Below are 26,938 nucleotides of genomic sequence, written 5' to 3' on the forward strand. Positions count from 1 at the left end.
TGTCTTCATCTTGTTTAAGCTCCAGCTCCTCAGGAAAGCATCCGGGGACCCAGCTCGACTATCGCCTGGCTGCTGGGGGGTCGAGCCACGCTAATAGTTTTACGGGTGGTTTGGGTGCTTTCTGTCTTGCACACACACATGGTTGCTATTAGAAGAATGCAGTTGCAACAGTCAACGCCTTCACCTTATTTTGCCTGTTTAAAGTCAATCTGGTGTTACTCAGCAATCACAAAACACTGGTAAATATCAGCTAAGAATACAAATCAGTTTTAAAACATGTCACCTTACAAATTGTTGCAGTACATTCATGTTATAAAATGAATGTACTGCAACGATGAAAACTTTTCTTTCATAATCGCACCTCCTAGAGATGATCTTATCTTGTTCATGACAGTGAAGACCTGGCTCTGTTGTATCGTCAGTCTTAAGATGCTGCAGAATGAGCTGAGCCAAAACGCAGAGCTCTCTATGTACTGGTTGTGCTAGAGCGCTACAATCACCAGCGGTCACAAGCTTTGTTTTCTCTCCTGGTGAGGACCTCCTGCCTCCTAGCTACCTCCCTGGTGATGTGTTCCAGGCTTCTCTGAGTGCCGGCCTTCCTCTGGGGCCCGACCCTCTGAGAATTGATGGGCAGTGTTAGTGATGCTATGATCACTCCATCATTATGCTTCTATCATAGCCGTAGGTCACATTGCACTACCATGTTGGATGGAATCTACTTCACTTTCTTTGCATAGAAAATATCCTATTGTCATCGATTCCAGTTTGAAACATATCTGTAATATATCTTGTACGACGACATCATAAATGATGAGAATGTTATGATTTTCAAAACATTCTTTGCGTGCTGATGTGATGTGGAAGTACACATGTACAAGGTAAATGCATTAGACGTTTTCATTATCATTATCGTCGGTGTTATTAGTCAGATACTTGAGAGGAGTGTACCACAATGGCTGCAGTCTCCTGGGATGGATCGTATGTCTGCTTCCCTGGCTCCTTGCTCAAGACAAAAACACACCCTTTAGCATCAGCATAATCAATGGGGAGTGGTGCTGGAGGAGGTGGCTTCCACGGCCCGTCTGCATGCCATTGGCTGACAAGAGCCCTAATTGGATTAAGTGGGAACTTGCTTAGCCTGATGCTCTGTGCAGGGATTGGGAGGTGCCTGACAGAGAGGATGGATTCAGCAGCCCACAGGAAGAGAGGCAGCGAGGGAGGAGGCCCCAGGCTGCCCCGTTCACCACTTGGATAGAAAGAGTTTGAGAGGAGGAGTGGAAGGAGAAAAAGGGGAGTATCCCATCTCGTCTGCCCTTCTGAGAGCTGCTGCAACCCCCCTCCCCTCTCTCTCTCTCTCTCTCTCTCTCTCTCTCTCTCTCTCTCTCTCTCTCTCTCTCTCTCTCTCTGTGATTCTCTTTCGCTCTCTTTCCCCTTACTCATCTGTTTCTGTGCCTGCACTGAGAGGAAGGACACCTGCCGCTCCCTGATGATTCAGCCTTTCAGCGGCCCGGAGTTCCAGAGCCAAGACAGCATGTCCCTCCTGCCACTGCAGTGTCTGCCCGTCCCGTCTGGTGCATTTCAGCAACTGCAGCTGCAGCGGGCCCGTCACGTTCACACTGCCTCCACTGTCCAAGTTCTCAGGTGAGTGGGATACTACTTCCTCCCAACGCTAACAAACTTATCCTGAAGCAAGCTAAGCGTCTCTTATCTGGTCTTTTTTTTCTTTGCAGCAAAGCTATTTTTAGATTTCTGAGTGCATTTCTTTGAGAAAGCATGAGTACGGAACTCTTGCGCAGAAGACTGTCTGCGTACCTCCCAGACTGTTAACAAGGTTACGCTGACTCTGAAGAGCATCTTTATCCCCCAGTGAAACCATCAGCTCACAGACTCAGGATGGAAAATATACTAGCGGGGTCTGGTGGCAGACAGCCACTGTGTGATGCTCTGAGCTAATAGTGAAGGTGTTAAAAGAGTCTTCATCCAACAGCTGGACAGGAATGGAGGACATCTCTGCAGGGCCGGAGCCAGCCTCCCCATCCGGCTCTACTGTTGATACTGGACAAGTCCCAGAGGAGAAACCAGAGGAGACTGAGGCTGCTGCTGTGAGTGGGGAGGAGAACGCAGGGGGAACTGCGGAGGGAGGTGGCAGCGGTGATGGGGAGCACTCTGGAGCCCTGGGAATTATGGCTCTACCCGGAACCTGCTGCGTCTGTATAGAGATGGAACAGATTAACAATTGCTTGCACTCTGAGAAAATCTGCATTCTGCCCATCCTGGCCTGTCTGCTCAGCTTAGCGCTCTGCACAGCTGGCCTCAAATGGGTCTTTGCAGATAAGATCTTTGAGTATGAACCACCCACCCACTTAGACCCAAAGCCCATCGGGCAGGACCCTTTTAGCATATTGGTGGACCCAACGCTGGGGCTGACTGTATCAATTCCTCCTCCGTCTTCTGCCACCGTCCCCTCGACCACTGTCTCCAGTGTGACCTCGGGACGTCCTGAGGTTTTCCTAGAGGAGCAGTCGACACGAGGTCCGTATGTGCCACCACGAGTGACTGAGTCTGACCCTTCTGTTACGCTGAAATCCAAAGCTGACCGGCCCACAATCCCGAAGCAGACCCCCCACCACCAGACCACGCAGGAAATAAACGACATCTTCATCCCCACGATCTGTAAGTACACTGTCAACCACACCAGAGGGTAATCTCTCCAGTCAGGGTCCTCCTTTGTTCTAAAGCGCACCACTATCACGGGAGATAATACAGATCAGAGGTTTCTAGCTGAATCTTAAACAGGGATTACACTCATCGGCTTAAAGACAAACATAACTGTGTCAGTTTTCTCTGGTTACCAGTGTGAATTGTCTCTTCGCTCAGTTTTGTCAGGAAGTGTCTTCATTCTGGTCTTTGCTTGAAAGCAGGCAGGTTGGGACTTGCAACGCTCTGCGTAGTGGCCCATGACTAAGCTCTGAAATATTGCTACAACACAGACAGGCTGGCTCTTTTTCAATCTGCGCCATTCACAATGGATTGTGCAATTATCAACATTCCATCAGAATTTGGTTGCACAACGTCACGTCTCTGAAGTTTGGTTTGGACCATTGACGTGGACCAACATAATCTGTGGATTTGTGCCCAACCAGACTGCATATTAACCATCTCACCAAAGAGTGAAAATCAATAGAGGATGCATGACACAAACTGAAACTCTGCGCTGTGGTAGAAGGAGACTTCCTGTGCTCCATTTCAAGGTCAGCGCCTGCCTGAGGCTAATTGATGCCCCCTCCATCCCACTGCCGCAGGAAAAAACAATGAGCGTCTGCTTGTGGTCACAGTCATAATGTTTCTGTTGTAGTCACATCACATTTGATTTACAACAGCGGTTTAAGCTAATGTGAAGCTGTGGTGACAGGAGAGGGGGGGCGGGGTCAGGCTTCCAGGTCACACAGCTGAATCAACTTAGCACTGAAAGCACATGGGCTTTGAAGTTAATTCATTTAGCTGTCTTACAAAATGTGATGATTTAAGCCGCTTCGATGAGACATTGCATCCGTTTTTCATAGTTCTACCAACCTCGGACAAGTCACCCGTCCATCACAGGATAGTGACAGAATGAATAAAATAAAAATGTAGATGTTTATATTGACAGTTCTACTCGTCATCTACAGGTTAATGGTTTGGTGACAGCATTCCATGATTTATCCACTTGATATTTCTGTATACAGCACAAGTAGACTCTCCCATCATTCATTGATTCTGTTGACCAAAATGAACAAGCTGAGTCAGCACAGTCTCTACTGTCCACTTAATTCCTCAAAAGAAAGAGAGAAGGATATGGGCCACTTTTGTGGTAGCAATGTAAATTGCTGACTCAAATGTAAGATACCGGACTGGCAGCTTCCATTTTTTTTCTATCATGCAGCATTATTTTGTGATGGTACATGACAGCTACTTTCTTGGATGTTGATAGTGGGACACATCTGTTCTCATTTTGTGACCGACACGTCCCTTTGTCGGTTTCAATATCAGATGCATTCCTTCATTTCTAACTACTCAGTTACTTAGTTTCTTTTTGGCTTGGAAACACTGGCTAGTATTTGTATCGAAAAAAAAGGCTCTATAAATAGAGGATACACTCAGTAGAAATATGTATGCATTTTTATAGTTGGGTTTGGAGAAAATGGATATTTTTAACAATGTCATTTGAAATGTTGAGTCTGGATTTCACATCGGTTTTCTTCAATATTATCAATCAATCCAGTAGAATCAAATTTTAATAGAATGAAATGAAGTGCAGGGGATCAGACGCTGCTGACCATTCCATTGATTCTTTGAGAAAATTAGATGGTTTTAGATTGAAAAACAATTAAACACTTATGCCAATATACAATTTTTTTGGTGCGCAGTTATCACATATTATGTTGCTGTTATGATATTTGCAATACATTCACATTTAGCAAAGATGCTTATGGCAACAATGAAAACAGTTCAAACAGTAATGACATCACACCCTCAAATATGAACCTTCTGCGATCAGCTCCTGTAAAAACCTTGTTTAAAAGCACATGTCCTGTCTTTAAGTCCATGCCAATATTTCCCCCCCTACTGTGCTTTTTTCAGCTTTGGGTGCCTTTGGGTGCACATGGGTGTGCGTAATCGTGTGGTTGAAGCCTGTAATGACCCTTGCCCTGAGCTATTAGTCACACTGTCCACCCAGGATGTAATTACCGTGTGAGTCATAATAATGACAGAGGAGAGAAAATACACTTGCGGGTGGTCTTTGACTTCAGATGCTGCTTCCTAAAAGAATATGTCTATGGACTCCACCTCTCAGCGTTTTATTATCTCTTATCGAACCTGGTGATCATTTGTATCCAGTGACGTTGTGGCTGGCTGAAGCTTTCTGTATTGACTGCTCCAAACCTCAGTTTGATGATAGCAATAAAGGTTTGGAATCTACACGGGTATGGCACCATTACAGTGGCACAATGTGTCCGGCAGACAGACGCCTGCCAAAGTACTTACAGCACCATATCGGGGACTGTTATTGTCCTTTGGGCTGCATGCTGCCACAAAAGCCCAAGATTGCTTTTTTAAATTTGTCCAAGTACATTACATCATACCACAAAGAAGGTGATTCATGATGAGGTGGGAAAAAGATCATTTTAAATATGAGTTGATTTTCCTGTTTAAAAACATTCATAGTCACTTATCATCGTAGCTTTCTTTGGATTTTTCCCTGAATGGAGAGTCACGGATGACTGGAGCCTGTCCTGCCAGCATGGGGCGAAAGACGCCAGATATTATTCTGAAGTCGGTATAAAAAATAAGATGAATTAGAACATTTAAAATGATTCACTTGAGTTCAATACGGTGTGGGAAATGCAATTAACCTCCACTTTAGACTCCAAGATTGAATCAATCTTGCTTCCAATGACCCAATTATTGAGAAGGGGATCTGCAGATGCCCATTGAAAATCTTAATGCGACTCATTTGATCTATTTAGAATTATTTCAGTCCTGGGCATCACCAGTTGTCACTCAGCGTTTCATAACCATAATGTTATTTTCCCTCCGGCCTGACCTTGAACAAAGTAGTGGCATCAGTCGAGAACCGTCAGATTATGTGGCTTTGTGGTTACCCTGTGTTCAAGTTGGATCACAACAACGTGTGTTTAACTGCATTGATTTAGACTGCCTTTATCTTGCTTTTTTCTCCACTGACCTTGCATACTCGTGGAAATAAGAACGAGAAAACTACATTTCCACTCTCTGTGACATCACAGCAATGCAGGGTTAGTGTTGAAGTACACATTTTCAAGTCTGCCTTTATACAATAAGTTGGCTTAGTCCATACATAATTGATTTTCTTCCCACAATGTGATAAGAACCAGAACAAACAAGCTCACAAATGGCCACACTCTAATTGACGATGATAAAGTCAAATATATGATTCTGCTGCTCTTTGTGCCTGTTGGATCCACTCTGCTGACAGATTCATTGCTGCTGTTAATGTACAAAGCCGGAAGAAATATGATTTGAAGGCTGCTAAAATCCTAAAGTGGCCATCTACGATGTCAGTCATTTTTGGTTGCATTACACTATTTGTGATTCGTTAAAGTGAATCCTTCCATTTCTGTCGGACTCTCACATACCAAGGGTTCTTTTGGGTCAAAACTAGTTCAAGTTAGAACACAGGAATAATGAATGAGAGCTCTGTGAGTACTACCGAGCTGCACGAGAACCTGAAATAGTTCTTTTCAGAAATTCATCACATGTACTGTATAATTGAACAGACTGTACTTTGGGGCACCGGTGCAGTGCCGTGTCAGAGAGAGCAGCAGATTGGGGTCATGAAGTGGAGCCTGACTTGTAGACCGAGGACGAGACATGTGCGTGGTGGAACCATTTCCATCCAAATACCATCACTGGTATGCAAATGATGGCGATCATGATATTTGACTGAAAGTTGCATCATGTAAAACAGATCCTGTTGTTCCTCTCTTGGTTTTTTAAAGGCGCCCGGTCAATGAAAGAATAGTTTCATAGTACTGCTGCAATTTTCACACTCATTTAAAAATGAGCGCTTTATCCGCATATTGACACAAGACTGGACTGGACTGTCTATCGGAAAGTGAAGGCAGCGAGGAGTGAGGACTTCTTTATTTCGCTGCCTGTGGATTAGATTAGATTAGATTACATGGCCTTTATTTGTCCCTCAGTGGGGAAATTTTACATGGCACACCAGCAACAGTAAAGACACACATTTAACAACAAAGATGTGTATACAAAGAAGCAGTATACTGTACATAAAACACAAAGCTGCACCACATTGCATATTTAACCAAAGATAAAGATGATGTGCCTTTGTTATTAAATAACTTATATGGAAGATGATTAGGGCCAGTAGAAAAAAAAAAAAAAAGAAAAGATAATTCTCACATTTTCACTCATTACAAGTCAAATTCTGAGATTAGAGTCACTTTAAAGTCAGAATTCAGGCAATATTTACTTTAAAATAAAATAAATCTGATGTGAAAACTGAACGTGTTAGTGTTCTTTTCGTCTTTTCATCTTGTTGAAAAGAGGAATGTTGAACTTTGCTCATTTGTCCAGATCAATTCAAAGTTTCAAGCCTCGTTGATTTATCTATTTAAAGGTCTAAAGGTATGTGTATAGGAAATTAGTTTCCACTTCAGTGGTGTTTTTAAGGATTTGTAGTATGTAGTATGATCAACTACTTGGAATTCAAAGCTAAATTAAGAGTTCTAATGAACAGGCACTGACCCCACTCATGTGAATATTACCTTGTTATAGTATATTCAATTTATGGTCATCTTATGACAAAACGTGGACTGTAGTTACTTGTAGACCTTTTTTTCCTTCTTACAGTTCTTCTCAGTTCAGGTTTCTATCAAAGGAGGTGTAATGTGAAACATGGGAAGTAAAAATCTGACTCCCTTCTGTACGTGGATCAGTGAGTGTTGTTCATTGTTGAATGTGTTGACGTCATATAACACTGTAATATGTTTTTAAGATGAATCAGATTAAAAGGTGACTCATCATGATGGTGGCTGACAGACACACTTATCTTGGGTCTTGTTTGTTCTGAACCCGATGACTCAAAATCCAACTCAAAATGTCTCAGTGTATCTGGATATATCTTCGTTTCACACTGTAATGTGTACTCTGAACACATTGTCTTTATTAGTATGTTTACTGAAAACAGGATAATTGTGTTATCTTCATTTTTTATTACTTTCTTGGTGACACACTTTGAATAAACCATACTCACAATTGCCACAATGTGCCTTGCTCAGCACCTGTCTGTCAGAAGACCGTAGCCAATCAAAATCTAATCCCATATTAATAGGAAAGTCCCGTCTCATGTGTGTCTCTGCGTTTATGTTGGGTTAATGTTCTTCCTCTACTTGCACCTTGGACCAACGCAACATAAAAATGGTATTTTAGACTTTTTGATATGTTTTCAAATGAAGAGAAAAAGATGCGTCAGCAAATAGTCTCCCTCATGTAAAGCTTTTTGCCTGTCATTGGAAATAAAGGTTGTCATTTAAGGACAAGGACTCACCACATTTCAGTCTAACACTCAAATATATCATGCTTGCGACCGTCCTGTCTTCAGGCCTGTAAATCCAAGGTTAACAGATGAAAGAAACAGATGAGCGCTGTGTGTGACATTTCACTTTGACATTGTATCTGTGTACCCCGGGGGCCCTTGAGCAGCACCACGTGTGATCACTTTGTGTGCCATCCCACCCTCACTATAGTATTGCCACTGATACAGAGGGTCACGCACCGTGACTAAAGCAGACACACCTTCAGAGCTGCAGCGACTCCAGTTCAGCATGCAGAGATTTCTGCTGGTGCAGTGCATCGTGGTGTGCCCTTGACAGCTCTTGTCAGAAACACCATCCTCTGCACCAATCCTGCACACACAATCCGAGCTTGGAGAGTTCTGGACAGCAGTGAGTGGATCCAATCTCCTTTCCCGGCTTATATTTGCTTGCTCATCACTAAATACATTTTGCTGCTGGTGGGCATTTTGCTTCTGTAGTTCAACATGGTGAAAAATCTTCCGCAGCTTTTTTCCCCCTGCACATGTCTGGATGGGTGTTGGCCGCTCATGACTTCTTAGCCTGTTGTTCACCGTCTGTATTATTGGCCATGTTTGGAGATTCAATTAAAACAAGAAATGTTCAACTTTTCTCACAAAACTGACCTTGATTGTCTTTTTATATTGACTCAAGGATGTCGCTTTCTCGCCAATGGTGTGGAGGCCACAATACAAACATCCCACGACTGGCTCAGTCAGTCTGAAGTGGTTTGGCAACAAAAGTTTGGATATCCTTTATTTGACTTGACCGACAGTAATGGATTAGCAGATGGAGGTAAACTGATAGAGGTAAATCAATTAGTTGTGTGGCAGCTGTGCATTAGGAAATGGTTTTTCATTGGCAAACATTTGCCTGCCAAGTACGCCGTAGCATTCCTAGCCTGCTTTGCCATTGCATGACTTTGCATTTTTGGTGTCTTTAGCTGCCATTACAAAGCTAGGAGTCAAGAAGAATTTGGGGAAACTCAAACCTGTTGCCTTGAATTCTAACTATCCACTGTGTTGCGTCATGTAGTCAGTTATCTGCCATTAAACATCACTGTGTTTGGCTGTGTGATCTTTGAATTATCTCATGGACCCTTTACTACGGCTATTGTGATCACATGGTGGCAAGATTGTCCTGCTGAAGATGGCAAAATGATCCCTCTGATGACGGTGTTTCCGATGCCGCTTTTTCTATCTCTCTCATAGTTATCGCCATATTGATTTTTGTTCACAACTACTTCTCTATTCAGTGGCTCATATTTCTTTCGTTCACATGCTCTGATGACTCTGCCTTTTGACATGAAGACGATCATGGACCAACAAATATGAATGATTTGTAGCAGCCTCAGCACTTTTATTTACTCAAGTGCCACCATCATTCAGACCACATCATTGAGGCACAGTGTTTCTTAATGATATGGATGGCGAGGTGGTTCTAATGCAGCCATCATTGGCAGCTTATATCTTGCCCATAGATCGATGACATCTCCACTAAGTCACATGATATCTTGCTTATCTCATTCATTCCTCTATCAAGGACGTCTGCCTGCGTTCAGTGCCTCATTGAAATGCAGCACTGCAGCACATCATCTCTCCCTGTTGCAGTCCTTATCATTTGAAGGATCTGTATTGTCCGTTCATATACTGGGGATCATCTTAACTCAAGATAGTTCATGTCTACTTGTTTAATGGCTCAATCCTCAAGACAAATCTTGACTGTCCTGTCTAAATGGTAACATAAGGTTCCTAGGAAGTCATTGTTTTTCCACCGGCTCATCCGTCCCTCTCCACCCAGTCTTTGAGGTTGTGTTTTTGTTTGTCTTAGAGCTGTGGATACATAAGCTTGAGGAGTGCTTCTTTGCTTATAATTCCGTGACATGCTGCCACTTGTTTGGCCTCATGCATGCATTTCCTCAATCCATAAACCCTGACTGAACCTTTCCTGTTTTCTTGAGGACTGGAGATGTTTAACCTCTGACTCACCAAGGCAAAAATGCTGTGGACGTTCATTCGGCCTCAATGCTGTCTTTAAGTAGATATTTGCTGGTACCGTTAATGATGAATAGCTAGTTCGGTTACACTTTTCACTGTCTAGCTATTGATTGGCTTACTCTTGTGTTCCCTGCTGTCCATCAACATGGAAATCTAGTACTTTGTAATTCCCGTAATATTGATCTAAGTTCCGCCTCTGGGTTATACAAAACCAAAGAAACAAAGCTTTTACCCTTCCAGCTAGTGGTTATACAGTAAGTCAGGCAGTGGCGATACCATGCCTTACCATGTCCCAAGGCAACTATTGTCTGGAGGAGCAGTATTGAATCATCCCTCTTTGCAGGGTCTTTGGGTTTTCTAAAGCTTGATGGCTGAGTAGATGATCTGGTGTTAGTTCACTGAATCAGAATTAGTGGTCATGACTCGACTGCAGCGTGGTGATGAAAATGCAGCTGAGTCTACCCTCATCCTTGGTCATAGATGCTTGGTCATGACTCAAAGGAAAAAAAGGCTCGAAACAAAGTAGTGGTGGGACTTCAACAAGTTTATTAAGATTAATAAATCACAACATTATTACGATTAATAATAACAGTTTGCTCTCAACAACAGGGAACCTTTGTAAGTGCATGAGTTCCTGATCCACTGATCCCACTGATGCACAAGACTCGTGGCAGCTAGGAAGATAACAACAACAACAAACATGGAGGAATCCCTGAACAAAAGCTAACAAAAGCAGTCTGTTTGCTTTTTTTCAGGGATGTTTTTCGCTACACAATGGCCAGCGTTTCCACTACTCTGAATAAAATTTGAAATTCTTATAGAATTCTTCTACAAATATTTTCAAGATATTAAAAGAGCTTCAGTTTAAATGAGGTGATATAAAAACTTGAATATAGACACCATTGTGATTTATTGTGCTATTGTCAAACTGATGCAAAATGAACAATATTTTGTTGTTTTAATGTACTATATACCATTAAACTGCGATTAATTGAGATTAATTAATCACAAATTCTCTAATTAACCGAATCCCACCCCTATAAAAAATAAAATGCACTTTCTTTAGGCAAGTTTCTTAGGTCTCTGTTATTAGAAATGGACGCTGAAAGAACTGGATGTTAATGCCACCTGCATGTCCAGCTGGGAGGAGACCAGGGGGCAGATCTAAATCCAGGATAATTCGTGCATTTAACCCTCTTGGTTTAATGTACTTAATGAAACTGCTCTAGATAAGAGCTAAAGAAATGCAAACTAATGTAATGTGGACTTACTACTTTCTCGGGATTTCTCAAGCAGTAATGTCTTAAATGGTGGGCAGTAAGGAAACTGATGATCAGTCCCCCAGAAAAACACCAGATTCAACATTTGTTGTTCAACCCTGTGATTATAGAATAAACAACATGCATGTTTTGTCCTCGCACTGACCACCTTGTCTGTTCCAGCTTCCACCAGCACCACGTCTACAACCAAGACCTCCAGTCATGTGACCCGCTGCAGTGACCGCCAGAAAAACTACTGTGTTAATGGAGGGGAGTGCTTTACCTTGGAAATCATGCCCGGCAGCACAAAGTTTCTCTGCAGGTAGGATGCTGAGCGGATACCAGGATTCATGTGTTGTGCAACCTGTGTGTAAGGTGAGTGCTTGGATTCAGTGGTGGGGATTCACCGCTGATGGACGTAGTCGTTCATGTTCCTGAAAAATCACATGCCATTTTTTCTTGATTTGATAGCTTTACTGCACGATCTGCAATACAAGAAAACGACCCCTTTTTGTCAGCCATTGTGAGCGCACACTATCATTTTCCTGATTTTACATCATGACTACAGCTGCCCCTTAGCCTTAACTTGATTCAAAGTGAGGAGAATTCTTCAACAGTAGACACACAAATCTGTTTTGACACGTTAGCTAGTTCTTATTGTTGGAACATGTCTTCCCTGTGGTTCTTGGTGCCACCAAATGTAAATATGTTTACAGTTTCAATGCTGTTAACGCAAAATACCATTTAAGATTCCCAGCATTCCTCCTCTCAATCCTCTGTTAAATGTACAATTTGTCCCCCTGGATGCATGAACACTGTCTTGGAGGCGTGCAGGTAACAGGTATACCCAAGACGTGTCTTCTGTACCACATGTCAGTGTTGTTCATCTTCTCTCCTTTCCACCCAACGACCAGGTGCTTGGCGGGATTCACTGGGCACCGATGTGAACAAGCTGTGCTTAAGAAAGTCTCAGACCCAAAACGTATGTCAACATTGTACACAGTCCCACATGTCATTGCTGGTGTTCCATGCTTATCTTGTATGCACTTATCGAAATTCAATCTGGGGAGGAACCAGATATTTTTGTTCCACATTGGCCATGTATTTTTAATAACCCAAACGAAATCCTCCCTTGTGAGGGTAGTGTTCTGAAACTTGCATGTACTTCATAATTCATCCCATTTCACCCCGCTGTTTACCATTTTAAGTTGTAGTTATATTTGTCACATGACATTACACTCTCCATTCAGCCTCACACTACTGACACCAGAATATGGAAGAACAGACGGATAACAAAAACCTAGTTGTTGAACTGCAGACCTAGTAACTTGATCTGGATTTTATGACGTCATTGTTTTATACGTATAGTAGCTATTACTCTTCACAATCCACTCCAATGATGCTAAAGGGGCTTATTCTGCACTAACCATCTTACCACTATAGTAACGTGTTCAGCTGTCTGAGATTACTGCACAGAAAGTAGTGTACTCATAACCATGGTCTGGTAAGAAGAACCTACTTGAATGATAAATGCCGTAGTCAGCTTCTTTTGACTCATACATGATCGAGTGAGGGCAGCAGTATGCACACATTATCTGCACTACTGAAGGCACCCATTCATTTTCTGACAGTACTCCTGGGTGGCAGGGGGTGTTTGATATTGCATCGCAGCAAGTTTAAAACGTTAAAACTCACTAGCTTTTGATGGAAGATCCAAGCTTACTAGTGTAAATTACACAATTCTTCATCTACATGCACTGCATTGGATCACATACAATACAAGATATCTCCATTTTAAGAACAAACAGTTGGAAACAGAAACAATATAAATATTTCTTCACGTTGTAATATCAGAAATTACATACAGATGACATGCATGTATAAATACTGGACGATATTGCAGCTGCGATTCAGAAGAATTTATAGCCAAAAGAGTTTTCACATTTCACATCAACTTCTTAGAGATAAAAAAAAAACACCCAGTGCTTCAATACTGCTGTTTCATTTGGGCTTGGCTGCGTTTGAGGACAATTTTGGCAACCTTTTAGTTTTCCAAGCATTGCTTTAACAAGTTTGCTGTACATACATGCAATTTTCAGTCAACACTAGGTTTAAATGCAAAGATGCAATGTTCAGCAATAATCGCCACGATATCTATAAATTAGAGTCTGTGGTTTCTAAAGAGCAGGAGTGATAGGAGCTGGCAAGTGAACACCTTTCAGTCCAGCCAGCCCTCCTACCAACACCAGTGATGACGACTGTGGGTCTTCCAAGGCTCTTGTTTCAATTAACCCGCTGTGTTTTCTTCTCTCTGTCTCATTTACTACTCAGGTGTCCTAATGAATTTACTGGCGATCGCTGCCAAACCTATGTAATGGCCAGCTTTTACAGTATGTCTTCTTCATTTTCTAACTCTTCTGTTTTCCAAATAATGCATGTTTGTTTTTCTGGTTTCATGTTTGGTTGTCATTCTCAATCCTGTGGATTTCTGTTCTGCATATGTGGTTGTGTTTCCACCTGTTTTTATTTATTTTTTGTTCAATCTGCATGAAGTACTGTAGAAGTTAGTCATTGCAACTCCATGTTATAAAAATCAGTGTTGCCTAAGGAACGCAAAAAAAACCGAAAAATAAACTGTACTTCATTTGGCAGCTTCTAACGTAACCTCAATGAATGTCCAAAATAAAAAATCCAAAAATATTATCTTAAATAATCTTGATTGAATGAAAGCATAACTCATTTTGTACTATGTTGTGTACTTTTATCAGTTGAAAAATGTTTTAATTTGATCACTTTAAGTGTCCAAATTCACCATCACATTGAATGACAGCATTACTCATTTTATCCATGCTTAGAAAATGTCAGGTTACTCCACAGGACCTTTTATGATCAGCTAAAAGTGATCAGTGATGTGACATTAAACAACTAGATGATTTTTAAACTACCACTAAGAGCAATCCAAACAAGCTGGGCCGCATGTCGTGTGATGATCTGCAGTCTACATCAACAACATAAATACCATGTTTTTGTTGCTCATAAAATTCACAGTCCTCTTTGCCCTTATCAAAGCAAACTGGTGAGAAGTACTTTATTTAAGTCCACCAAATTCATTGAATCCTTTCCCTTCGTAGTTTCTACTTAAAAACTGAACAACCTAGTCTGAGATCAGATGACTTTCTTTCAGGGACTGTTTTTTTTTATATTAATTTGAACAAATTTTACCCCTGAAATATCAATTCATCACATGACCCTTAGCTTTGCTTTCCGCTTATTAAACTTATTAAACTGGCTTATCATATGTTTTAGTGAAGTGCCACAGTGGAAAAGTTTTTGGTTTTTTTACATCAAACACAAGTGAGAAACGTTTTATCATTATGTTCATTCGGTCTCTTTTGTTTTTATCAAGAACAACATAGTTTATTGCTCATCTATACATTTTCACGTCAGGAGGTTTATGAAGTCATTTTTTGACTGACAGCTGCTCCAACCTCTAACCTGACTGTGCAGTAGCAAAGTAACCTTTCTTTTGACCCAATTAATTTGCATGTCATATAAACCCTTTGAAGGTGCTGCACAGATGATGATTCAGAGGAAACTTGACTTTTGTGACTCTGAAACAGAATCATTAAGAAGATTTGAAGCATCTTCAAATGTGTTGCTCTGGATGTAAGCAGTAACGCTAAGCTACTAGCTCAGACTAAAAGCTTATGCTAATACGAACGTTGTCACATCTCACCTGAATGTTCATCCTAAGTTCGATTTTACACAACTATTCACCCCATCAGTAGGTGGAGTCAGTGTTGGAGGACTAGATGGCAACTGTAACCTGGCAGCGTATTATCACTGGTATATCTATTATGAATGGCCTATAGAAACACAACCTTCAGTTTATTGTCCATTGTATAAGATGCACCAAAGTTTAAATGATTGTCTTATGTTTATTCAGTTTTTAAAAGATCACTGAAAAAAACGAGGTGGAACGACTATAAAAAAAATGGCTGAGACGAAGAAACAATTGAATATAGCAACACTTTAGGAAAAAAGCTAATACAAAGTTGAAGAACAGAATTCTCAATTGTTGTGTACTGAAAATAGCAAAAGTAATCAGCTGTTTCCCAGTCATCCTCTCTGATGGAGATGGTACATTTTTGATCACATACGTATCGAGGATGGTCATCTAATTTTTCAGGGCTCACTCGTGAAGAATTAAAAAGTTAAAACCTCCTTTATTTTATTCTATACTGCATACAAGCCTTGACAATGAACTCAACATGGAGTCAGTAGATCGCTGTCATGATCAGAATGTTATGCTATCTCAATATTTTGGCTATGACTGTTTTTTTATTAATACCTTAGTTGGATGTTGTCAGCCAGTATAGTTTCAGTTTAGTGCTACTGCCAAAAATAAGACAGGTATTTGAAAAATTGGTCAAAGTCTATGCAAAATCTTTGTATTTGCAACAGCAGTTAGCTGCCTAAACTCCTAAAACTCCACAAGCTCCATTGGTTGGTTTTTCCATTTAGCATCATGACATAGACAACAGCAGGGATTGGTGGAATGGATGAACATCGATTGATATGTGATGGTTAGAATCTTACCTAAACTGCATGAAAGTTTGATGTGTGAAAATGTTTTGTATCCCACCTGAAAAAATTCAATCTCCCTTTTTGTCACTGATCTGCGCTGGCAGAACGCTTTGGAATTGAATTTATGGGTATGGACTGTTCCTTCCTACTAGCTTGCAGATGTAAGACATCAAGCAGAATCCTCTACTAAAGCCAGTTCTCTCTTGCAAGGAAGGGATCATACAGCCTTACATATTTTAAAATGAGCTCTAATTTATCCTCAATCTGCCTCACCTATCTTGATTCAGGTAAACAGTTGGATATCTTATTTACCTGAATCCAACCCTGAGGCCAAATTCGGACGCTGTATGCTCACATCCCTTCGACTAACCCCTTGCTTTTCCAGTTATTGTTCAGCATGAAACAATAGAGCAGCTGTCCTGCTGACTTCTCTGTCTTCCTATTTCCTACTGCAAGTCTTGGTTCCATCAGCTTCTCACATCCTCTCCTCGTAGATCTCTAGCTCTTCTCTGACCATCCTGGGTGGGTCACTTCATTCTTGCATACTGCATGCAGTCATGTAGTTAGTTAGTTTTGCGTTCTCTTCTCAGATATAGTACTTTCATTTCCCCACAATGTATTACATGAAGGTAACTTTGCTCTTGTTATAAGTTATTCAAATCATAAAGATGTGAATCACCTGGTATTTTTTGCTCACAGTGTAACTCCTTGCTTTATGTTTACTTTTAACTTGGAATAGTACAGAATCTGACTTCATCACATGAACTCGCATTATTAGAAAAAAAAAACAAAAAAAACGAGTTGATATGCTCGTATAAAGTGATGATGATGATGGAAGTGATGAGGGTCATTTCTCTGAGAGGAGTCAGATATATCCTCTCATCTGTCTTCATTTAAAGACAATACATTTTACTTCAACCTATTATAGTGCAACTGTAGGACGACTATGACTGTGTGTGATGTAGAGTTCCACCAAAACGGAAGCGATCCTAATCCATAGTCCATTTACACATTTGTTCTTGAGACAGTTTAAAATATATTTTGCATTAAAAGCACTCTATAACTGACTTAAGGTGTCTTCTGTCAGTTAGGTGACACGTATGAAGTCATTATGAATGGAAATCTGTAGTTCGTAATCTGGTAATGTGATGTGTACCAAAAAAACAAATTGTGTCTATGTAAAAATGGACATTGAGCAGTACATTGTTAAACCCACGTATGCACAATACTGAACCCCCATTGCTCTAATCCACTTGATTATTTTGAGTTGATCTACCCAGTGTTCTTAATACCTTCATTTTCAAATCTCCTTAAGAGATTAATTCATCTTCTTCTCAGTGTATGTGCCATTTGCCCTTGTAAAAACAGACTTGTTACACACTAACAATCACATTTTTAAATCTTTAGAGTTCGATAATAGCACATCTAGAAAAACAGAGTGAAAAGAAAAAGACAGCCGTCAGCAGCTGAGTTCACTTTTTATTTTATTTTATTTTTCATTTCAACCATGCTTATATCATGCTTTGACTAGCTCACCTTGTTGGCCTTCAGAATTCATCTGTGCCACTGTGTTCATGCATGCACACTTTTTAAAAATGAGGATGAAAAATATTGAAATTATAATTTCATACTTTCATTCTGTATAGTTCACCTCTGAATAAGAGCAATTATTAATTGAGTTTTTTTTTAAAATTATTTTTATTTAGAATAACTGAAAAAAAGAATATGAGATTTAGTATTCCGGTGATCTCAACTCTGATCTTCAGTTAGTTAGCAAGGTCAGATGTTGCAACAGTACTGTCTTGGATTTACAATCTATACCATCCAGAGACACCTAGTGGTGAACATGTAGAGCAGACTCTCATAAAAGAACAAGGTCACAGTTAGTATCAAACCAGCACCAGAAAGAATCTTTGTCACCCAGAAATCTAACTACCATGTTCTGTGTTTAGTTTGCATGGACTGTGTTTATACCAGTGAGTGTGTGTGGTTTAGACTGAATGGACTGTCCTCTCTTTCAGAAGCTGAGGAGCTGTATCAGAAACGTATTTTAACAATATCAGGAATCTGCATTGCACTCCTAGTCGTTGGAATCATGTGTGTGGTTGCCTACTGCAAAACAAAGTAAATCATGTCATATTTTTGCATTTTTAATAAATCACAGGCACACTCCTTGATTTTATTATAGCGACCTGTACTCAGCTAGCAGGGTTGTGCTGGTTTCCTAAGTGTAAACGGCTTGATGCTTGCTGTCGATGACAAACGGCTGACCATCTGTGGCAGGGCAACAATTGCATGTTTGGTTGTTTGATCTTATTGTGGGCTGTACAAAGTTGAGCAATTGGAATTACATTTCCCCGATGACTTAAGACGTGGAATTATTGGAATATTTACTAGCCATTCGTTTGAGATGGAGTCATAACAAAAGTCAAACAGGAACATGTTTACAAGTATGACTTGTCTTATAATGCATTAACTGTTCCAACAGTGTGTACTGTTGCAGGGCACTATTGGACTCGTAGTTTAAATTCTGGGAGCAGTTTTTGCTGTTCATAACTGAGAAGGCCATGTATATGTCAAGTTAAATGTAACCCCCCTTCAGTTTGATACTCTGTCTAAAATAATGTGAAAAATTACTGCTAGAATTGGGTATGGTAATTGACAATTAGAAATAAAATGACTGGGGCTTTATAGTTAATATTCTGTGACTTACTGCGCTTAAGAACAGTCCCGCTCTCTTTTGGCAGTTCAGCTCGAACGTATAAATGGCAATGTAAAAATGTCAGAGACACATCCTTGTAACTCATGTAACATGCATAGACTACATAGTGGTGAACCTCAATTTTCTGTATTTCCTCTGCTAATTTATTCTATACTGATAACTCCTTGGTTTGTGGGGTCACTGTCTTTCAAATGGTTGAATGCAGAGAACAGTACTAACATAAATAAATATATTGTGAATGTTTAATGAGCAGGATATTGTAAAGGGAGCACTGATGGGAAGCATTAAACTTCACCTCATAACTTCCTGCACATTTGGCCTGTCATTGGATATAAAACTGAATTTTTACTTATGCCTCAACACGTAGACTTGCGATATCTGCCATGTGCTAGAATTGCCATAGGCTGGGTCCAAATAACCCCAAAAACTGTAGCCATAGTGGTCTGTATCAATCGAGCAGTTGGTCAAAGCAAAAATACAGGTTGCTGAAAGTGGATTTGTTTTATAGAATTTCTGACTCTTCCAACTGTTTTGTGCTTATGGGACAGAATGTCTCTGTCAGTCTGTCAGTCTCTGTCAGTTCGCTGTGGCCCTGGACTCTGGGATGATCCGTCTGAAGCTGGAATCCTTTTTGATTGACAGTCAGTTGGAAGCTGTGGAGCAGAATCGAGTGCAGTCCCACTGTGGCTTTTGTTACTCATTTGGTCATATTTGCTGGGTGATCTGGCCCATTTAATTGAACACGCTGTAACTATTAAGCATCCCTGCGCTTTGTTTTTAATGAGCTTCGCTTTGTCAAAATACCAGCAGCCACCCCTGATTGATGGGTACCAAAAGATGACTCAATAAAATCTCGAGCGTTTAAGGTCATGAAGTCACGATGTCATCAGTGAGCCGTCTGCATCTAACATCCGCAGAGTGTTGATTAATCCCTAAATCCTGATCCAAAGTTGGACGCTATAACAACATTGTGGAGTGTATTTTAAAGTAGAGCCATGCAAGAAATGGAAGGAAAACAATTAGAGATAACACATTCCTCAGTCATAATGTATCTCTTTGGATACATTTGATGAATTTCTCTTCCCAGAGATGATTTCACATCATCTAGGTTGTGTCTCATTCAACTTTTGTCCCTTTCCAACAGGAAGCAGAGGCAGAAGCTTCAGGATCGTCTGAGGCAGAACTTGAGAAATAAGAAGAAGAACTCTGCCAGAGGACGGCAGGTCACTGCGTTGCCTCTTCAAGATTTGCAGAGCAGAACTGTATGGCGGCGTTTTTCTTACACTCAACTAGAAAGCTTGATCAGTTCACCGACATGTCTGTGCATCTGCCTTGTTCTCATCACATAGCAGTGTAACGGGACGACAGCACTGCACACCAATGTGAAGGAGACGGAAACCACCTGTTCAGCGAGCAAATATGCCTTATCAGCACAGGAATCCACCGCTCTCACCCAAATCTCCAGCCAAAGGTGAGCCAGGAGAAGTGGGCCGGATTAAACACTTTTGGCACTTTGGTGTAGTGGTTTGTGCTGCAAGAAGGCCTTTGGTTCGACTCCAGTTTGTATGTCCTCCCCATGCTTGCCTCAGTTTCCTTTTGCACAAGCAGCTGGGATAGGCTCCCCTACGACTCCTGTAGGGAGTAAGCAGAAGGGAAATGAGACATTCTGCTACTGTCGATTTGAGCGGCCTTGATCAAAGATGCAGTGCACTCTGCAGTACAGTGTACTTTTGTGACGCCATGTTGCTAAAATATAAATGCCAAATAAGGGTCACATGAGATTCTTTGGAAGCTAGAAATGTCATCATTACAACAGTAAAGCAAAGAACAAATGTCAAGTTCTGAACAGTAAAGAAATACAAATAAAAATCTATTTTGCAATATTTATTTATTTAACATGACCCTTTTATGAGATATTTTAATTATACCAACCAGCGACCAAGCGGACTCGTGCTCTTAGAACTTCGCTGATAATGAGGTCTATTATCTGAATGTACAAATAAATGAAAAAAAAAATTATTCGTTTTACACTTTTATTCAAAGTGTCTCTCAGAATAGAAAGATCTTAACCCTTGATGCCAGTGAACAGGTGCTTGCGTGAGACTGTCAGCAGCATATGAATCAACTGCATCATTTTACATTGATCATGGCTTTAAGTTTCAATGTCTTGTCTTGACAGTTTGATGGCTCATGACATGAATGAAAAACATTGAGTTCATGGTCACAAGTAGACCACAATTAACTGTTATCTTTTGCCGTGTGTATGAGCAGGCTGTGATATACATTTTAATTCGTTGCCTGATTGAAGTGTTAGAGCCACAGCTGGATGTAATGACACCGGATGCTGATCACACATTTGTGTCATCCATTATATTGTCTCGCGTTACCTTCTCTGCTCACCTAGCACTCGCCCTGATGTAGCGATGCATCATTGTCAAGTCAAAATGGGATAAATCAAAAAGGCTCCCCTTCACAAATTGAATTGCACTGCGCTTTGATCCGACTGAAGCAGGGAAATGTTTGACCTTTAAATTTCAAAAGGTTCAGGTACATCGAATAAATCCTTGATGCATTTATGCCGTACTGAAGATGGCTGTCTCCGAGTAAACGTCCCCTCCCTGTCTCTACAGCTGGACTAATGACTGGAGCAACAGTGTTCAGTCTGACACAGAGTCTGTATCCATGATGTCATTGGCGGAGAGTAGCCAGCATGCCAAACAGGGTCGCAGGGGGCGCCTAAATGCCACGGGTGGCACCGCAGACCTCAGTGGTCAGTCAGAGAAGTGCAGAGACACACCCGACACGGACAGGGACTTGCCCGTTTAAGTAAGAGGTAACACATTTTTAACTTTGAATTTAAGCCAAGAGAGACTAACCATACTAACATGAGTGAAGTTAGATCAGCGCTTATGAAGGTGAAGGTTAAAGGCAACTAAAAATGCTGCTCCGGTTTATGTGAACATTCAAGACAAAGGTTCCACAGCAACTGCTGTTATTCTGTGTCATCGAACAATTGATTAAAAAAAAGATGACTCATGCACAGCTGACCTCTGGACAAACTAATTCCGGGTCTGACATCTGTTGGACTTCAAAAGATGAAATTGCACCGACGTCTGTTATTGATCTATTATTGTTCAGAATAAATTGTGAGCGTTGTGTGCTGCTTTTGGGAAGTAACAAGCTTGTAGTGACAGGAAAATGAATAGTGTTTATTTTCAACAAAAGTGCAACAGAATCATAATAGCTCCGCCTCTAAAACTGAAATGGTTCAACAGTGTCAAGCCTCCAATTCTATAGTTCTTTATACCTCCAAATCATAGACTTGCCAAAAAAAAAGCTTTGTGTTGTGGTGTATGTTGGGACGTATTCTCAGGTTCACTCACTTGGTTAGTAGATGATATCGATAATGACTGACAGGCAGAGGAGGTCATGCTGGATGACATGATCGGGATCTTCCTTCAGTTCTCTGCTGTTTATGGGGGTTGGAACATCTTTGACGGAGAGTGGAGGTTGGTTGTTTTTAACCAGCTACTGATGAACCTGTGATAGTGTCAGCTGTGCCACTGTCCCAGAGTCTGGCTAGCACCAATTAAGCCCCATAAATGAAATGGGGCTAATGAACTAGGAAGCCTCTTGCTCTGGCACCAGTCGACTGGATCTGCATTCGTTTTTTTCCACTGCTTTAGCAAAAGCAGCATGTCTGTTGGCAAAGTCCAACACTCTCCTCATGGGGCAGCAAGTGATGCTGTACTGACCACTGCGATCTGGGAGCACCTCAGTCGCAATGCTATAATTGTGGGGCAGCTAGCAAAGTGTCATATCTTACATTTCTTATCACTAAAAGATAGTTCCTGTTGCAGGTGTGAATCTGCTGTTGCAGCGTCTTCAGACTTCCAAGCCTCTGCTGCGACTCCCGGCTCTCCCCCATCAGAGATGTCGGCCCCCCTGTCCAGTCTGGCCGTCTCTGTCCCTTCAGTGGCTCTAAGCCCCTCAGCTGAAGAGGAGCGGCCCTTGCTGCTGTCCAGGACACGCCAGCGACCTCCCAGTCGTGATGAGCTGAAGAGGACCTCAGCCCACTACAACCACGGCCACGATGCCCACAGCTTGCCGTCCAGCCCACTGACCATCGTGAAAAATAGTAAAAACCTGAACAGCACTGCTGCCAATCCTGTAATGTCGTCATCACACGAGGACTTAGTGAACACAAACAACATTATTAACAGCCTCTGCAGCAAGGCCGAAATCATCAGTGGTCATGTGCCTCGTAAAGTAGAGTGTAGCGGGTGTCCGGTGGAGGAGAGCGAGCCTGAAGACCCTCCAGGGAGCCACGCCTTCTTCTTCAGCACAGGTATGACCTGCAGGGCGAGCAGCAGGACTAACCCAGCATCTGCACTGGATGACCCGGCAATCAGGTCATCCAGTGCCACCCAACAAGCTCTAGCTGTGTAGACAGGAGTCCTTCGGGTGAGGACGAAAGTTCGGCCACTATTTAAACCTTTATTTTCTATAGATGATTTGACTTTGAGAGATACATTAACAAATCTTTTATTTTAGGGATCTAGTGAATACAGTTTTATAAAAACAGAAAAATCTTTTAGGTGAAGTGCCATACACACTAGTATGTATGTAGCATCTGACAAAAAAAAAAACTTTGCTGCGCATAAAAATACATTGGTGCCTTTCTGTTTGGGTATGCTTAAGGGAACTGCAACAACGCGTACTGGGCCATGTATTCTCCAACTTTATACTGCAGCTAACAACCATAGAAACTACTGGAAGCCTCTTAGGTCCTGGTGCAGCGAGGGAAGTGCCCACAGATGGTCTGGTGCTCCAACAGTCGCATGCAACATTCAAAAATACTCTGGAATTCTGAGCAGAATCCGACGTTCAGATGATTGTAACCTTCAATGAGAGTCTCAGAGAAGATCTTAGAGCTTCTGGACTAAAGTTAGCCTGCTTCACCTGGTATACTGCTGGTAACATATAACATCAAGCTAGAGGTGCAGTCAGTGAAGTCTGTGTGCAAAGCTTTACTAATATTTTAACTAAAGAGGGAGAAACTGCACTCCTGCGTCCTTGGAATAATGATATTAGTTCTTCATAAAACTAAAAGCAGGAGTTCTGATTCATGACCTTCTGTGAATGAAGCTTTTAGTTAGGGACGTGAGGAGAATCATCAGTCAGACATGCAGTTGCAGAGGATGTTCAGACCTGTGTCCATTGTGGCCTTCAGGTTGGCAGGTGACTACAGCAGACCGGTGACCTCGCACCAGAGCCACTTATACTGTCTGGCTGGGTAAAAGCTCTTACCTGACCAATGTGGTGAAAGACATCAGTTTGTTTTACTGAACGGATGATAGCTGAATCAGCAAAATGTGATATGTCTTATATTTTCTGTGTTTATGTACAAACCCTATAATGTCCTGTGCGTTGAGGGGCGGCCTCTGGTGGACTCCTTCAGTTCCGTGCGGCTTTATCAGAAGCCACAGGTCAGATCACTGCCTCTCCTGGTGGCACTGTATCTCTGGACTTTAGTTTGGGATCCCATCGTTCATAACCGCATGCTGTGCACCGTGGACTGATAAGCAAGTGTCAAACTACATCACGGCGTAAATTATTACAGTTCATTTAAATAAATTTCATCAAATGTATTTAAGGGTTCTTATGATAAGAGCTTCAACTGTTGCTGTGCAATGAAGAAGCTGTAGTGAAAGTGAAGTTGATTTTTGCCAGAACTCCATGTTTATTATCATCATGAAACTGTCACCGACCATGATGCTTCATAGTCACCTAAAGGTTGAGTCTATTTTTTTGTTTAAATTCTTGATCATAGGCTTCTTTTTTCTCTTCCTTTTTGACGAAGGGCTCTGTGTAAGCGTTCTGGTGAGGTTCCTTGTCATCATTCACATGTTACTGAAGGATCCAGTTAGAGGACATCTAACCACCTACAGGCAACTGATGAGATTTCACTCTTAAATGGAACTTCATTCTGCATGAACATGAAAATGCAATATTCAGTGAGTGAAGCTTATCGATCCGGAGGGGAGTCAGATGTCAGACCGTCAATGCCTGCAGACGCTAAGGAAGCGCCAACTCTTCTTATGCCTGGAGGGAATGTTCAGAGATGAAGTGTATTCCCTAGTCAACACATCTCAGCATTGACCACACCTAAAGTGGTTTGAATAATGTGAAGAATGTTTCAGATTAGTATTGTGAGTTTGTCGTTGGCCATCAAAAAAAAAAAAAACAGGCACTTTTTATTTATTTTTCGAAGTATCTTAATATATTATCCGCTTTAATTACAATACGATGTTGCTGCTAACAAAAGTTACGCTCACAATAAAATTTTATTTTTCAATATCCCAATGAATCTCCAGCTGGATGCCACTAGTCAGAGAGAGTGTGTAATGCTAAGTGAACTGGTCTTGAAATAATAATGGGTGAAGGATCACATTCTCAAACTTCTGTACATTCAAGACTTATAATCTTAAAATCTTTTCATTCAGCAACTATGGAAGAAAGACATATGTTTCGTGCAACTGAAGCCTTCTTTGTCTGCTACACTGCTGTGTGGAGAAAACAGAAGTCAAATGGAAGACAGCTGTGATGTCACGCCAGTCACTGCTTTTGATGTCCTCACCTTTTTGTTGTTTCACAGCAAAGGCAACCTCCGCAAGGACACTTGGGACATTCAGATAAAGAAACACTTGTGATGAATGGTGCTTAAAAGCTTGCCTTTTTCCGAGTAGAAGATGGATTGCATTCCATCGCCACAGCTGTGCAATCCTGTGTGCACAGTGCTCAGCAGCACTGTGGAGAATAACTCATCAGAGGCAACAGATTGAGAGAGGAAGAGGTTCACAGTGACAGATCAACCCACTGGGTTAGTGGTGACTTCAGTGATGAAGCGTCTGTGAACATATGGTTAATCTTTTGTTGTGCAAACATCAATGTGCTCTGCAAAATGCATTTTGGGGATTAAAGGAGCTGCACCATATTCAAACATGATGGTTGTGTATTATTGTGTAGGAAACTGTGTGAGTGATTGTGATACAGTTTTTCAGTTTATATATCAGTAGCCATCATCTCTATGAATGAAACCTGTTGGGGATTACCAAGCGGTCACATGATACACTTTCTCCAATTGGTCCTACGGCTGCCATGGAGTCGGCATGCACAGATGGTTACCATAGGGAGGGTAGGTGCATTTGTTCAGCTGCTAGTGCAACAGCTTAGCTCAGCCTCACTACAGCAGATCCGGTCGCCATCCTCGGTCTCAGCCCTCCGCAATATTCGCATGGTGCTCATAAAACTCTGCGGATCAGACTCCTATGAGATCCTCCAGTGAGTGACCTGCCATCCAATGTCTCCTCGGAAAGACATTGCTCTCTATATAATATATTCCAGTTATTCAGACAAGCAGTTGTTTCTATGAAAGGATACTTCATGTATGCTGTGAGCACTGGATCCCTGGAATCACCCCCTGGGTCAGACAGAATCTACACTAAAGAAGCAGAATTGAATGAAGAATAAAAACATGGGAAATAAAGTCAAATGAAACAGGATTGATGATGTAAATCACACCCTAGAATTAAGTGAATATGCCATTAAAATGGTATACACATCCTCAGTAGCAGAACACACAACCGAAAGGCAGAGATGGGGACATCAATGGAGCGAGGTCCAACTGTGATGTTGTCCAGGAAACTGTTCCTACTTGAGATGCAGACCAGACTGCAGATTGCCCTTCATGTCAACATAAGAGCAGGAAGTGAATCAGCCTTCAACCTCACTGTGAGGCCCCTCAACAGGTCCTGGGACTTCCATTTAATATGCAATAATGTCCCCTCACAAAATCACTTACTGTCTGTAATCGATGCACTCTATCACACAGCAATATCATTTCCAACACCTATTACATAATCATATCCACAATTTAAAACAGTGAAGTTCATATTTAATCCCTTACATAACCAAGGTTGCTGTTCCAAGTTGGTGTCGTTGAATAATGTAATGAAAACCTGCCGCACTGCAGTTTTATATGAAATATTCAGCACAAATTGTTCCAATGTTTCACCTCATACTCTCAAGTCGCATAGAGGGATAATTCACAATTTATTTATCTATGTAATCCATGCCATATACACACAAAATGTTTATCAGAATAAACAAACAATAATTTTGGTTAAAATTTTCTATAAATAGCTTGTTTTAGAAGTAATGAAACATGAAAATATCAAGGTATATATAAAATTAAAA

The 26,938-nt window shown here is 41.3% G+C and overlaps 1 protein-coding gene across 6 annotated transcripts; it reads left to right on the forward strand.

The window, feature by feature from the left end:
* The first annotated feature begins 1,296 nt into the window (after positions 1–1,296).
* Positions 1,297–25,693, forward strand: nrg1 (neuregulin 1). Of its 6 annotated transcripts, none has more exons than XM_053866959.1 (9): positions 1,297–1,641; positions 1,731–2,673; positions 11,554–11,692; positions 13,702–13,760; positions 16,062–16,085; positions 17,979–18,081; positions 19,824–19,941; positions 20,032–20,150; positions 22,540–25,693. In XM_053866959.1, exons 2-9 carry the CDS (start codon positions 1,998–2,000, stop codon positions 23,126–23,128), a joined length of 1,827 nt encoding a protein of 608 aa, XP_053722934.1. In that variant the 5' UTR covers positions 1,297–1,641; positions 1,731–1,997; the 3' UTR covers positions 23,129–25,693. The 6 variants fall into 6 exon arrangements, with proteins under 6 accessions (XP_053722934.1, XP_053722914.1, XP_053722924.1 ...); XM_053866939.1 differs by having other exon boundaries at positions 1,300–1,641; positions 20,029–20,150; XM_053866949.1 differs by having other exon boundaries at positions 1,300–1,641; positions 17,982–18,081; positions 20,029–20,150.
* The last annotated feature ends 1,245 nt before the right edge of the window (positions 25,694–26,938 follow it).

Source organism: Synchiropus splendidus, chromosome 1 (genome assembly GCF_027744825.2).
Source record: "Synchiropus splendidus isolate RoL2022-P1 chromosome 1, RoL_Sspl_1.0, whole genome shotgun sequence".
Lineage (NCBI taxonomy): Eukaryota > Metazoa > Chordata > Actinopteri > Syngnathiformes > Callionymidae > Synchiropus > Synchiropus splendidus.